Source organism: Podarcis vaucheri (genome assembly GCF_965113315.1).
Source record: "Podarcis vaucheri genome assembly, chromosome: 8".
In the NCBI taxonomy this organism is placed as follows: Eukaryota; Metazoa; Chordata; class Lepidosauria; order Squamata; family Lacertidae; genus Podarcis; species Podarcis vaucheri.
The window spans coordinates 71,133,757-71,148,977 of NC_138766.1; the positions used below are offsets into that span (position 1 = coordinate 71,133,757).

At 39.4% G+C, this 15,221-nt stretch overlaps 2 protein-coding genes across 6 annotated transcripts in view; one reads left to right on the forward strand and one right to left on the reverse strand.

The window, feature by feature from the left end:
• Window positions 1–12,190, forward strand: part of SPAG1 (sperm associated antigen 1) — a 29,938-nt gene extending 17,748 nt beyond the window's left edge. For 2 of the 3 annotated variants that reach the window (XM_082235557.1, XM_082235556.1), the window contains exons 13-19: window positions 95–247; window positions 4,413–4,594; window positions 4,943–5,084; window positions 5,735–5,861; window positions 6,161–6,325; window positions 10,278–10,646; window positions 10,789–12,190. In XM_082235557.1, the coding sequence (XP_082091683.1) occupies window positions 95–247; window positions 4,413–4,594; window positions 4,943–5,084; window positions 5,735–5,861; window positions 6,161–6,325; window positions 10,278–10,646; window positions 10,789–10,920 (1,270 nt within the window). In that variant the 3' untranslated portion in view covers window positions 10,921–12,190. The remainder of the gene's footprint in view (window positions 1–94; window positions 248–4,412; window positions 4,595–4,942; window positions 5,085–5,734; window positions 5,862–6,160; window positions 6,326–10,277; window positions 10,647–10,788) is intronic. The other variant, XM_082235558.1, reaches the window with a different exon arrangement.
• Window positions 3,681–15,221, reverse strand: part of RNF19A (ring finger protein 19A, RBR E3 ubiquitin protein ligase) — a 49,830-nt gene continuing 38,289 nt past the window's right edge. The window contains exons 14-17 of one of the 3 annotated variants that reach the window (XR_014222837.1): window positions 14,122–14,311; window positions 8,738–8,976; window positions 4,045–4,146; window positions 3,681–3,936 (exon numbers count right to left, since the gene is read on the reverse strand). The gene's annotated coding sequence lies outside the window, so the exon portion shown is untranslated. The remainder of the gene's footprint in view (window positions 3,937–4,044; window positions 4,147–8,737; window positions 8,977–14,121; window positions 14,312–15,221) is intronic. The other 2 variants (XR_014222836.1, XM_082235588.1) reach the window with 2 other exon arrangements.

Sequence of the window (15,221 nt, forward strand, 5' to 3'; positions counted from 1 at the left end):
AATATACATGTTTATAAGCATATCAAAATTCTGCATGTTTTTTATGTGTTTTTCTTTCAAGTATTTGTAATAACTTCTGGCCATTTGTCCTTAGTGCACTAGAACTTCATCCATATTCTCTGAAACCTCTTCTGCGTCGAGCAATGGCCTATGAGTCTATGGAACGATATCGGCAGGCATATGTTGATTATAAAACAGTACTACAAATAGACAGTGGAATCCAGGTAGCAAATGACAGTGTTAACAGGTAAAACCATTTATAACATGAACATAAAATTGTAGCATACCAATGTGGAACGACTACAAGCTTCAGTGTCAGTTCATCTAAATGGACTTCATATACTGATCTGTTGAATGGGGACCAAAATCTTTTGTGGCCAGGTGTCTGTTTAGTGATAATCTAATTCTGGATCTATATAGCCATATGATGGGTAGAAATAATTAAAAATGGGGGCTGTATACTGCTTCCTTTACTGCACACCCTCCTTTTAAAATTCACCTATTATTTTTTTGTGCTGTTTTTAGTTGCTTTTATTCTGTTCTGTACGTTACTTTGAGATATATATGTGGAAGGTGATTTAGTAAATATGCTCACCACCATCAGTTTCTCTGCCTTATTTAGCAGTAGTGGTTTTGATGTAAAGTGGTTTGGAGTCACCCAGGTTGGTGAACCTGAGAGAATTAATTATACATTTGTCTGGAGAATTTCAGGATTTCATGGCTGCATGACCACCATGGTTCTGCCTCGATCATTATTGAGCTTCATGCTTCTGGCAGGTTATAATGTTGATACGGTGTTTTGTACTTGACAGAATGATGGGTTCTAGGGAACTTGATGTGGTCCCCTTATAATGAACAGATTGCTGCCTCACAGTGTTAAGGTTCACTGGGACCTCTAATCTCTGCAGGGGTGGGGAACCGATTTAGAACAGTTTGCCTGGGAATGGATGCATCTAAATGGATTCTTGGTGCTTCTTTGGGAGTTTTCTATTTCCAATGTCTAGCAGTCCTGTTGGACCCCTAGCCTACCTCTAGAATGGGGAAATGACTAGGACACTTGACATGATTGCTTCTAAATCTCAACTTCACTTTTTAAAGCCCAGCTCCACAGTTTCTGGGATGATTGAAACAGTGAAATAGCAGGTACATCAGCTAGACACACAGTGGTGAAATATTCAAAGTGAATCCAACCCAACATGGACTAGAACCCATTTTCAGACTCTTTGGTGGTACTCAGTGGTAGTAGTGATGGTGGCTATTAAATGTTACTGTTCCATCATAATTTGGTCCGTGTGATTTTGGCAAGTGTAGCTTTTCCGAGTGGTGAGAGGGCATTTACCCTTACTGTAACTGATTTCATAGAATATTATAAACATATAATTGTAAAGTTTGAAGGGACCACAAGAGACATCTCATCCAACCCCCCTTCAATATAGGAATCTTTTTGCCTAATGTGGGGCTGAAACCCACAACCCTGAGATTAAGAGTCTCATGCTCTAACAACTGATCTGTTGTCTACACTTGTTTACAAGACATTTCCTGCATGAAGTCGCTCACATCCACTCTGTCTTGAATGCCATAGTAATTGCAGAATCATTATGTGCATTTAGAACTCTTGCTCACCCTGTTATTATGGATACACTTCATTGGAGGTTTGAAGCCTACAACAGGCAAGGATAGATTGTACACATAATAGCCTTATACCTCCAAGGATCTTGCAACAAGAGGTGGAATGATTGGTTGGGTGAATCTGTAAATCTTCTTTGAGAGAAGGCAGGAAAGGAAGTTATGGTGAAAAGGTGACTGGCAATGTTTTCTTTGATGCCACCAATCTGGGCAATTAGTCGTCTGTGTCCTGCATACCATTTTTGGACAAAGTGCGTAAGCATCTAGTGATGGCACCCAGCAGTAACAAATATTTATTATGGTCGTAAACCAGCATAAATGACACCCAAATTCTTTATATTTCTAGATAGAGGGCATTTAGATCCTTTTCAGTCTGGTTTCTTGTTTGGATTTGGGACAGAGACTACTTTGGTTGTCCTGGTAGGTGACCTTCATAGAGAACTGAACAAGCAAATAGTGTCCCTCTTGGACAGATGCTTTCAATGTCTGCTGAAGACATGTTTTTGCCCAGGCTTTCCCTGACTCATTAAGTTTTACAAGTTTGAAATCATCCAGATTTCTGTTTTATTTGCTTTTATGTGTTTTACTATTTCTTGCGGGTCTTAGGTTGTGTTTTTGTTTTAATGAAATATTGTTCCTTTTTAGACTGTATACCATTAGTTATTAAAAAATACTAAGTGATATATACGTACATGTTTTTAAATAAAACATGCATATAATCTTGTGCAACATCCTTTTCTGTGGATGTAACTCGCACGTTGCTGGGGATATTTGTACGAAGAAGCCTGCATGTATTGGAGCAGAATACCACTGCAGAGGTTTGCTATGAATGCAGCTTTCAAAATGAAACCATTTGGCCTAAACATCTTGATTAATGTACTAATAAGTTCGCTTTATTGCTGTGATAACTGTATTGGCACAATAAATTTAGTGCAGTTTTAGTTTCCCCGTAAATTGATCTCTAGTGTATTGCCAGATTTAATCTTAAGATCTGTACTGTACATTACTGTATTAATAGGGAGCCTTTAAGAAAAGTGGTTTGTTGTTGACCACTCAGTTAAGTGTTTCTTGCACTAAAGGCCAATTATTAATGTACATAATATACCTATATGTCTGTCACCATTGAAAGTCTAATATTAGTTTGAGGAACCATAATAATAACCCCACTTCACTTTTGGGACACACTACTTGGAAACTGAACTGACATGCCAATTAGGGAGCTATCTACCAAGATCTGCTACTATAAAGTTTTTTTTTCTTTCCTAGCACACTTTGGATGTTATTAAAAAGGGGGGAATCATTAAAAATAATAATTTTCAAGTTATAAAACTGCTTATATATAATAATTCCCTTTTATTTTTGTCACCTGAGATGATTATATATGTCTCTTAAGTGCTATCAATTTTAGTTCATGTTTTAAGTTTTATTAAATATGGCTCTTGTGATTGCTCAAGATACTATTTTTCTATCATTTGTCCAAACAAGAGCTTAGGTTCATAACCCTGGAATTTTAATGAGTTTACAGTTGGAGCTTTGTAAGAGTTTAACATTCCAACACTAAGTCATATGTGCAATATTTCCATTTTATCTTGTATTCATCACACTGAATAACATTTTTAAATGTTCAATCCACAAAACATTGTAGGCCATACAATGTATTTTAGACTAGCTTGGATAGCCTTTTGTACTGTGGTGGTCTGGTGCAGATGTAAACTATTTGAAACTAAACCCTGTGATATTTAAAGAAATAAACAGTGTTCATGGCATGTCCATCAGTCTTTGAAAAGTGCTTGAGAGATTTGTGTCTTGCTTTGGTTAAACAGAAAATGTTTTATTCCATATTTGCTTTGAGAAATGGTGGGAAGCACCCAGTGTTAATAGACCCACTGAAAACCTTGGGCTTAACATCACTTGCCCATTGATTTCAGTTGTCCTGCTCTGAATATGACTGACATCAAATATCACTGAATATATTTAATTGGTGCTATGTATATTCAGGTGTTTTCTGTCATGTGAAATAGATGAAGTAGAAATTGGAGGTCATAAACTTAGGATTTCCATTCTTTTCATCTTATATTTGCATTTAGATGTTTTAAGAATTACTCCAAATACCTTCTACTTTCTTGCTTCTTATGATGGCTTCTCCTGCGTAATTCTGAACACATGGACTCCCCAGCCCCTCTCTAGGTCTTACTTATGCTTTTGCTTCACTGCTTATTGCTCTCTTCCTGGCAACCCATCTCCTTATTTCAGCTGCTTCCTTCTCCTTCTGGTAATTCATTTTCAGCTTGCAAAGTATTTGTTTCTGCACTATGTGAAATAGAATTAAATTAAGCTGACATTGTATTATAAAACATGAAGTTTGAAAAAATACTCTTTTGGTTTGAATTTGATTCCTATGAAGTAATTATTGAATACCTCAAAATATATGAGTGGAATGCTCCTAGCAATACAAAATAAACAGAATCTGATTATCTTGGGGCTGATTTGTGTGTACTATGCATGTGGTTCTCACTGAGTCTGAAAGAGATAAACAGTTCAATGTGGCTTTCATGCTTGTACTTAGTTGACATATTCAATAGATAATGTTATTGTTACTAGCATTCTAAAGATAACATGGGTATGGATAATAAATAAAAACAGCTTAATGTGATTTTTCAAAAAGATTTTTAAAAACTTGAATGCATACCATTTAAATTGTTGCAGTATTTTAATTACCGTATCTAATTAGTTTACTGCATTTTATTGCCGTCGGTGAAAAAAAACAACACCTTGTTTTTCTCTAGGATAACAAGAACTTTAATAGAGGAGGATGGCCCAAATTGGAGGGAGAAGCTATCCCCGATTCCTGTTGTTCCAGTTTCTGCTCAGTTACATTGGTGGGATGGAGGAAGTGTTACTGCAGAGCCAAAGCAGAAGAAAAATGCAGCCAAGCATGGAGATCAACAGTCACATTTTCCTAGTATGTGTAACATGATTGTTGATAAATGTTTTATTTGAGAAAGCTTAATACTTGGGAAATTCCTGCTAGTAACAAAAGAGCTGCATATATAGCTTTCATACTCTCACTCCAGTGTCCTCGCATGGGCTGGGGGAGGGAGTTCTTAACTTTTGCTTCCTCTACAACTTTCTTGTTCCCCCAAAGCCTGGATTATCCAGTGAAAAGCGTGATGGTATGAACTTGCTCTTAAGAAATAGATCCATACCCTATGAATTCCAGTCTTGCTTTCTGATTGCCGCAAACCTAGTGCATGAATGTTCTCCCTACTCAAGTTTGCCGATGACTGACAATCTGTTTATCTGTTTGGGAAAATAGATGAAAAACCAGAAGAAATGTTCAAGTCACTTAAGAATAAAGGAAATGAATTTGTGAAAAAGGGTAACTATGAAGAAGCATTGATAAAGTACAATGAATGCATCAAATTAAATTCCCAGGAACAGACTATCTACACTAACAGGTAAGGAGAATTTTAAAACACTATCAGATGCAACTCAGCTTATTCAGATCAGCAGGCATTTGTCATTCATTTTAGTGGGAAATTGATTTTGTCCAACTTTAATTTTGTAATTGAAAGCTAGTTTCATTGCCGTTCTGTTATATGAAAGTCTATGCCGTTATATTAAGACGTTTATACTCTGCTATGCAGGGAGGCCCATAAACATCTGGGCACGCAATTCTCATATTGCCTTTCCAACTAGTACAATCGTACCTCGGTTTTTGAACAGCTTAGTTCATGAACAACTTGGAACTCGAATGCTGCCAACCCAGAAGTAGATGTTCTGGTTTGCGAACTTTGCCTTGGAAGCCGAAAGTCTGGCGCGACTTCCGATTGGCTGCAGAACACTCCTACAGCCAACCGGAAGCTGCACCTTGGTATCCGAATGTTTTGGAAGTCGGACAGACTTCCGGAACGCATTCTGTTTGAAAACCAAGGTACGACTGTATATCAGAATCAAACTTAGGTTGGCCATTTAGCCATTCTTATAACTACAACTATACACATTTCTTAATATACAAATAATGGGACTTTGAGAATTGGCCTCGGGGTTCTATGGGTGCTACCCTATGTTCTTACAGTGCTTTTTCTTTTTTCTTTTTACTCTATAGGGCCCTTTGTTATTTGAAGCTGTTTCAATATGAAGAAGCCAAAAAGGATTGTGATCATGTTCTTCAGATTGATGACTCTAACATAAAAGCTTTATACAGAAGAGCTCTAGCATACAAAGGATTACAGGTAAGAAAAGAGTTTTAGCTCTTAACTTGCTCAGTGTTAGTTATAGCATAAATGATAACATTTTAATTATCAAAAGTTTGGAAGAGGGAGAATTCCTGTTTGAAGAAACAGAAATGGAAAAATGCTGACTGCTGATTTGGAGGAACACTGTGTGGTAGTCACAGCATCACTTGACCTAGTCTTAATGCCAGTTCTTACTATGTTTTGCTATGTTTCATCTTTCTGAGTATTTGTAATTTTTGTGATATTTCCAGCTATTCAGTTTATAAGGCCCATAATTGACTTTTTAAACATTTCAGAACTACAAAGCCAGTATTGATGATTTGAAGAAAGTTCTTCTAATAGATTCAAATATTGATGAAGCAAAGAAGGAGCTGCAGGAAACAACACAGTTGCTAAAACTGAAAAATGAGCATACAGTCAACGGGCAACAAAAGCAAAGGAAAAAAATTGAAATCCAAGAGGTATTCAGTTAAAAAAAAATCATGTACTGGGCCTATAAGTGTGTAAAATTCAGAAATGTCTGGATTGAACTGCTGAGTTCTCAAGCACTTTGTGGTAACTGGCAAGCTAAGTAAGTTGTGCAAGGCAGTTGTAGACCTGCTGGTTGTGGAGACTCTTTTCTGAGAAAATAGTGGAAAGCTAGGACCAGCTAGTCTATACCTTTGCAAATCATGCTTAGGGTCTTCTGGGCTTGTGTTTTATTAACAGGATCCTGTTTTGTTTGATGTTATAAACAAATGTGGCTAGCCACCAGCTGATTATCACATAGTAAACACCATATTAAAGTAAATAGTTTTGGCTTACTTATTGCTTATTATACAGCAGTCATAAAGAGAATCCCATTACACTACTAAAGTAAGGTAGTTTAGAATGTTACTTATTACACCCAAAGTATTTGTAATGCTTAAAATCTTGATGCTATATTTAAATTTAAAATGCCCTCTTAGTCCCATTGCTTCCTTTTCTATATTACAGGTAACTCACAACTTGTTTGCATTCAGCTTTATGCGCTTGGCAAAATTTCTTTAAAAAACTATAAATGTGAAAATTGAACCACCCTGAGATGTTATGATGAAGAGTGGTATATTAACTTTGTGTTCATTTTCCTTTTCACTCAAAAAGGGGTTCCCAGTTAATAATGATAAATGCCAAGAATGTTTCCCCCCCTCTAATTAAATGTTTAAACTTTGCCTCCAGTTTCCTCCTTTGTGCATATAAGAATGATTGTATATTGAGATAATATTCCAAAATCCTTTTATTATGTATCCATTGGCCCACACCCAGTTCAGTATCTTCAATTTCCACTTCCTGTTGTATTTGCCATGTTTTTTCAGCCTTATCTAGTACCGACTCTTCCTTTTGTGTTTCTCTTTCCAAAAAGAATGCCAGAGATTTACCGTATTTTTCGCTCCATAGGACGCACTTTTTCCCCTCCAAAAATGAAGGGGAAATGTGTGTGCGTCCTATGGAGCGAATGCAGGATCCTCGGCTTCGCCGCGAGGCGCCTGACCTGGAAGCTGGAGGAGGAACAGAAGGGTCTCCTTCTGTTCCTTCTCCCGTTTCGCAGCAACGCGCCTTTCCAGCGAAGCCGGAGGAGGAACAGAAGGGTCTCCTTCTGTTCCTTCTCCAGCTTCGCTGAAGGGCGCTGCGCCTTCTCCCTCTCTGCGCAGTGCCTCTCCTGTGAAGGAGAGGCGCAGCGCAGAGAGAGAGAAGGCGCAGCGCCCTTGAGCGGCGCGCCTGTCATGCGAAGCCGGAGGGGACACAGAAGGGTCTCCTGTTCCTTCTCCCGCTTCGCAGCGACGCGCATTTCCAGCGAAGGCGGAGGAGGAACAGAAGGGACTCCTTCTGTTCCTTCTCCAGCTTCGCTGAAGGGCGCTGCGCCTTCTCCCTCTCTGCGCAGTGCCTCTCCTGTGAAGGAGAGGCGCTGAGCAGAGAGAGAGAGAGAGAGAAGGCGCAGCGCCCTTGAGCGGCGCGCCTATCCAGCGAAGCCCGAGGAGGAACTGAAGGGTCTCCTTCTGTTCCTTCTCCAGCTTCGCAGCGACGCGCCTTTCCAGCGAAGCCGGAGGAGGAACAGAAGGGTCTCCTTCTGTTCCTTCTCCAGCTTCGCTGAAGGGCGCTGCGCCTTCTCCCTCTCTGCGCAGCGCCTCTCCTGTGAAGGAGAGGCGCTGCGCAGAGAGAGAGAGAGAGAAGGCGCAGCGCTCCTTCAGCGACGTGCCTTTCCAGCGAAGCCGGAGGAGGAACAGAAGGGACTCCTTCTGTTCCTTCTCCAGCTTCGCTGAAGGGCGCTGCGCCTTCTCCCTCTCTGCGCAGCGCCTCTCCTGTGAAGGAGAGGTGCTGCACAGAGAGGGAGAAGGCTCAGCGCCCCTTGAGCAACGCGCCTATCAAGCGAAGCCGGAGGAGGAACAGAAGGGTCTCCTTCTGTTCCTTCTCCAGCTTCGCTGAAGGGCACTGCGCCTTCTCCCTCTCTGCGCAGAGAGAGAAGGCGCAGCGTCCCTTCAGCGACGCGCCTGTCCTGGCTTCTGCTTTAGCCCTGCGCAGCCTCTTCGGGCAGGGGGAACCTTCATCCCGCTGCCCTGAAGAGGCTTGGCGCGGTTATCCCAGAAGCCAGAACAGCCACAAGGTATCCCAGAAGCCAGATCCCTCTTGCTGTTCTGGCTTCTGGGGTTCAGAATAAGTTTTTCTTGTTTTCCGCCTCCCAAAACTAGGTGCGCCCTATGGTCCGGTGCGCCCTATGGAGCGAAAAATACGGTAATTGCTTTATCCCTAGGATCACTCCCAAGTCATAGGTCAAATTCTTTCTCTCTCAATTCCATCGATGTCAGATAATCCAGATCTCTCTTCATTTATGTCATTTTTGTTTTCCAAACTCTTACTTTCATTTCTCGAAACACTTGTATAGCGGATACTTCCATTTCATCAGTTTTCCTTCTAGTTTTGCCATAGTTTCATTTCTCAGTCCTGCCAGTTCTTTGTCATCTTTGCCTCTATATAATTTCTGATCCTAATTTCCATTTCATTAATCTCTGGTTTAATTTCATTCCCCCTTTTCATTTTCTGTGAAGCTTTATTATTATTATTATTTAATTTTATAATGTTTCTAAAACAGAGAATCCTAACAGATTGAAAGATGAAAAACATAACTATAAAATAGGAATGAGTAGCACGTTAGTGTTTACTTGCACTTTATTTTAACTATCAACGTTGTTATGCACTTGCCGTTGAGTCAAAATTATTGTTGAGTGATTGAGGGACAGCAAAAGCCCAAATCAGCAAGTGGGCAGGATGGAAGCTAGAGGGAAATGCCCTGGATCAAGGGCCACGAACATTGCATTGCAAGTGCACATGTGATCACCAAGGGCTTCCCTGGCATCTGCAGGGTTTCCTCTCCTCCACTGAAATTACCATATTGGCCCAAATATAAGCCATACCTTTAAAATTGGAGGGGGGGAGAGAAAAGAACCCAAATATAAGGTGTTCCTGGCTGCATACTGGGCGGCAGCAGAGCTGCGCTGCATTGCCAGCGGCCTTTCCCCTTTCTCGCTCTCTCCCTTCCCAGCCTTGGGGGAGAGGACGGGGGACTGCACACAGGATGGGCACTGCTTTGCCGCTCTCTGGATGCATACCATAAGGTCACAAATATAAGCCGCACTTTTAACTTTTCATGGTCAGAATTTGGAAAAAAAGTGAGGCTTATATCCAGGCCAATATGGTAGGTCTGAAAGTAGCTTTCTGTTGTAGCTAGTAGAATGTGTTACAGTGTGGGTGTGATGCCCATGGCAGTTTCCCTGGTTTGCAGGTGTGCCCACAGGCCTCCAAAGGTTGGTAACTCTTATCCTAGACCCAGCCCGGTCTCTTGGTTCTGAACACAAGTTTTTTTATGCCGGAGTTAACATTGAAACTGTTAATAGTCCCTCCCTCACCCAACCTCTCTGATTTTGTAAGTGCACCAGTTTGTTTGCTGCTTTTAGTATACGCTGCTCTGGTTGCAGACACCCTATCACATGTGCAGCCAGCTATGTGGAAGTCAGTTAAACATAGAGACCTGCACAGCATGGGCGTGCAGAGGATGAACATGAGCAAATAGGTGGAGCCAGGCATAATTTTTTACATCCTTTTTAACCATGCAGTCAGCACTCCACTGAGAGGGATGGAGCCACCACAATCAAGCTCACCTATGTTATAATCTGGCAGCTGCACATGTGAACAGGGTCAGACATTGAATATATCATTTTGATGGTGTCTAGGACAGAATTAACTTATGAAAATCTTTCTTCCAAGAGACATTTTAAGTTTTACTCAGGTGGCAATAATAACTTCTCTGACTGTGCTCCTGCTTATCACAATTAAGAAATGTTACATGTTGCATATATATATATCAAAACCAACTGGGCATGTGGTTATTTCTTTGTGAAGGTGAATGAGGAAGAGGAAGCTAGAGAGACCTGTGCTTCAGAGAAGGCTACATCAAATCATGACAGCGCTAAAGGAGAGGCTGACGCAGTGCCAATGAATAGCTCAGAAAAACTCATTATTTCAAAGCCATCTAATGCCTATGAATTTGGTCAGATTATAAATGTTGTGAATGCCAATAAGGACATCGCTGCTTGTGCAGAGCTCTTGACAGCGATTGAGCCAAAAGATTTACCAGCCCTTTTAAGCAACAAACTAGAAGGAGACATTTTTCTGCTCTTTATCCAAGCCCTGCAGTCGGATGTATTTTGCCAAGACCCTGGACTGGTGTACCAGCATCTTGTCCACCTGAGTAGAGCAGAAAGGTTTAAGGTAAGGAATTATGGCATTTGCTGTCAATTATTTCTGAAAATGTGAATGTTTATGAAATGCTAGCATTTACTAGGCATTTAGACAAATGCCATTTGCAGATACCATTTATAAATGCTAACCACACATTTTTTTCCCTTTTCAGATGGTGCTAACACTACTTAGTAAGAATGAAGTAGAACAGGTTCAACAACTGTTTGATTCTCTTTCCAAAGAGGAAAACCAACAATTTTCTTTAGATGATCTGAAGAGCCTTAAGAGAGACTTTGAACTTTAAACAACTTCATTTTGGAACTGCCTCTAGCATGCATTCCCTTAATGCTTGTAGGACGGGCATATAAACTATGCAGGCTTGCATGAGGTAAAGTCAGTCTTTTACCTGGACTGTTCAATATGTTGTACATTTTTTTTTACAGTACTTGCACACTGAAAAATCTGCTCTTCCGTCTTGTATATATTTTATCCTACAGAGTACACACGCATGGCTTTATAAGTAATGGGCCTATTCACTTACCATTTTGTTCCTGCAATTATACAATGAGATCAGGAGCACAGGACTCAGGCTTGCACATTCTCTTCAGAGGGGAGAGAACACATGAGCCAGCAAGGACATGGTTCTCTGGGACAAATCAACAGTTTCTAAAATGTGGGTCCCATATATAACAGTATATTTATCTAATAATTAGAATGTATTCAATGACATCAAGCTGTATTAATGGGGCTGAATATAGCCACCTATGTTGTATTCCCTTTCTTGTAATACAGGAGAGTCTTCTAAAGATGCTACTATTTCAGAAATGTCTTTGGACATGTAGCAGAATTGATGGAGAACATCTTGTACAAAAGTCCCATTGACTGAATGGAAATTGTGCATCATTACCTTTCAGTGGGACTTATGCCGATAAACAATCCTATTGCATTTGTGCCTATAGCCTTCATTTTCTTCCTGCTAGTCACATCTAACTGCAGTGCAGCTGAAACCTACCTTTCTTTCCATCAGTCGCCGATGCACTTGGACAAACACTTGCATCTAGCTCCAATTCTATGTGGCTTCAAAGGAAAACACTGACACACTTCTTAAAATTCAATGCTAACTTAAATATATGCAGTAAAATACTTTATGGTACTGAATGTGTAAAGTTACATCTGCACTTTGGTAAGCAGGTTCCAAGAAGGGACAGTTTGGTCGTCTTCTACTTCGTGTCTTCTAGGTATGCAAAAATCATTTTATATGGCTTGTGGACTACTAGTGAACAGCAAAACAGGAGCAGGATAGACTATGTTGTTAAATGTTTTAAAGCAATAGAACTGTTATATTTTTAAACCAGAGACTCGTAATTTATTGTTAGTGTGCATATCAAATTTTATTATGGGAGGGACTGCTCAGGTACTTGCACTATTTTGAAGGTGATGTTAGTCAGTGACTTTCCCCATTATTAAATAAACTATGTATGACATTTCTGTTACCTTAAGACTTTAACCCGGTTGAAAGTTGTTTCCTTGAAGAACCCTTACAAGAAAATATTTAAAAATAAATATATTTGGCATATTTGTGTTTTTGCCTTTTCATTGCCCTAGCATAGCAAGGCAACAGTTTTAGGATGCTTTCTACACTGACAAGATACTTTCTAGAAGACTGCAATAATTTAGATATTGTTGATAAATATGAAATGGGGACTTTTATGCTCCCAATTTAACGCTTGTTAATTGCCCAGTCCAAATGTAGGAATGTCCTCTGTAATAATTTGGTGTCCTCTGATAACTGGCTACCTCAGTTCTTTTCTCTGTCACATATCAGTTTCTAGCTCATTAACAAAGAATAGATATTACATTTCAGTTGCATTCTTAAGTAGGAAGAGGCATAAACTCTCTAGACAGTTCTCTTGCATAACAGCTTCTATAGGCAGATTCACATTAGAAACCTATTTGTGAGGTGGAGCAAGGCTGTGTCCTATAAGCCCATATACACAAAAAATTCGGGGTAAGCAGTTCATCTGCTCCAAGTAAAATCATGCTTAAGGCAGTTTTTCACTGCCATTTATTACAAGCAGTATTTTCTTGTTTTCCTTGTATATGCTTTCTGGGGCCTAGGCTTAACAACCTGAACCATGGTTTCAGTGGATGTTAGTTAATTTTGGTTTGAACTAACGGTAGACAGTATTTTATTAAGTGTTTTGCTTATACCAGACAACACTATAAACCTACCTACAGATTTAATTTTGAAGGGTATCTGTACCTGAATGATTTGTAACTTAATGTATAGTGTTGAACATTATCCTAGTACGTGAAATTAGTTATTTTCCCTATTAGGTTTCATTTCTTCATATTATATATTGTCTATATCCTTGTGTGTGGGGTAGATTAGTATTAAACATTACTCTTTTTAACTGAAACAGAAAGCTGCATCGTCCATAATTCTTGGACTAAGCTGTCAAAAAGTCCTACCCTACACAAGACACATGCACACACAGCTTGCATTTTACCTAATGAATAGCCTTGGTAGGTCCGATTACTAAATTCTCAGGGTATTGACAACTATTAACCATTGATAGCCCTATAAGTCATATTATTTCATTCAGTCAAAGGTTGACAATACTGAGGACAGAAGACAGTTTACCAGGATCATATTTTAAAAAGTGCTTCAAAATCATTTCCCATCTTCAGTGTTTTGGTAGTTGTCACTTGACCACCTTGTCAACCCTAAGCTAGAGTTTTGTTCAGGGTTCTTCCATGGACACTGATTTGCAGATAGGTGCAGGGTACCTAAATGGTATTGTTTGCTTCCTGGAATGCTAATAGGTTTACATTAAAATGCTACTAGTGTTCTTAATTTAGAACTTAAGTAATTTTAGCTTACTCATCCGTTGATCTCTTGTTCATTTTCATCTTAAACTGAATTAACCTCATTATTGCAGTCTTGTAGTTAAGATGTGCTTTTTAATTAACACACTCACTTGATTTGGTATTTATTTAAAAGCCTTTATGTATTACAATTATTTCAAAAATATGTTAAGTTGTGGCTCTTAAAAGTATAGAGATTAATATTTCATGTATAGCCTAAACAATTATCTATTTCACCATATAGAGAACCTCTTTTTCTTATAAAGTCAAAGAGTAACATTTAATTTCAGTATTTTCTTCTAACTCAATCATTAGACTAAGATAAGGAGCCTATTTCCTTTGCTCAACAAGTTATCCTGACTTGCAACAACACAGTCATCTAAACATCCTGCAACTTGCTCAAGGTTGGACAGCAAATTGTCCACTCTGAAGTCAAGATTCATGCGATGGCTAGCACACAGAGTTGTCACAAAATTGCTATATGTAGAATAAAAATTGCTACTGGCGTGCATGAATTGCTACTTATATATTTAGCATAGCCATGTATATGAATATATTTAGCATAGCCATGTATATGAATACCTACAGCAATTACAGTAGATATCAACAAGTGAGACCTACTACAGTATATCCTTACCCTGTAACAGAAGTGTTCCTTTTCAGGAATCCAGGCAGATGTCCATGCCTTCCTCCAGAACACAGTACTGTAAACAGCTAAAGGAAACCAGCCAAATTCCTGACCTTCAACTTTGTTTGGCTTTTCCAACTTATATAGCATTTAAGAGGATCCTTCCAATGATCACTGAAGAAGCTCAACTCTCACTGGGCTGTTTATTAGGGTATTTGCTTTTTAGATGTTTTGTACTTCTGGAACCTCTGGCTTCCCAAAGTGTGCTAATTTCTCATTTCTCAATAGCCCCACTTTTGATTGTGAGTTCACTATTAAGAGGAATAAGTCCTATATTTAGATGTCATCTACACAGGAATGTTGTAGAAGGCTAAAAAGCCCTAACTCCAGAGAAGACCCACTCTCTGAAAGCTTGTTTAGAAGTCTTCCACAAAGTAACAGAAATAAAACAAGGTCAGTAGAAATAGCCTCAAGGAGCTGGCAAAGACTGTGAGAAAGGGCTTATAGTATTAAAAGCTCACAGTTGATCTAATATTCTATGGAATCGTAAAGGCAATGCATATTCCAGTTTTCCATGGGCTTGTTCCACAAGTCTGGCAGGTGACTCTCCTAAAATTTTAAAAATCTTTAAATCCTGCTGCCAATAGAGAACATGAATTTAGAGATGGCTACTAATAGTCCAGTGTCAGTCACAGATCCTTGCTTCATGCTTCCAGTCCCTATCTGTCCACCTATTCCCCATTGCTATATCCTTCACCAGTATGCAAATATAGACAAAGGTGCACACGTGCATAACTTACTGATTTTGTCAACATATTTAAATGCCAAAAAGTGGCATGCATATACTGGTTTCTGGAAGTACTGAACCCATGGTTCTTGCAGCACAGCACAGCACAGCCCATCCACCTTCCTGCAGATATTCACCTAACCTCTCATGTGAGGTTAATTAACAGCACTGGTTGAAATTCAGCCACTGCTAGTGATTGGTTAAAAGTGAGTTTGGAGAAAAGATAGCAACAATTATACTCTACAGAGAAGATGGTGTATTTAAATGGGCTTTTCAAGCAGAGATTAAATGGAGGCATAGACCCTGGAAGCCAAAAGCTATG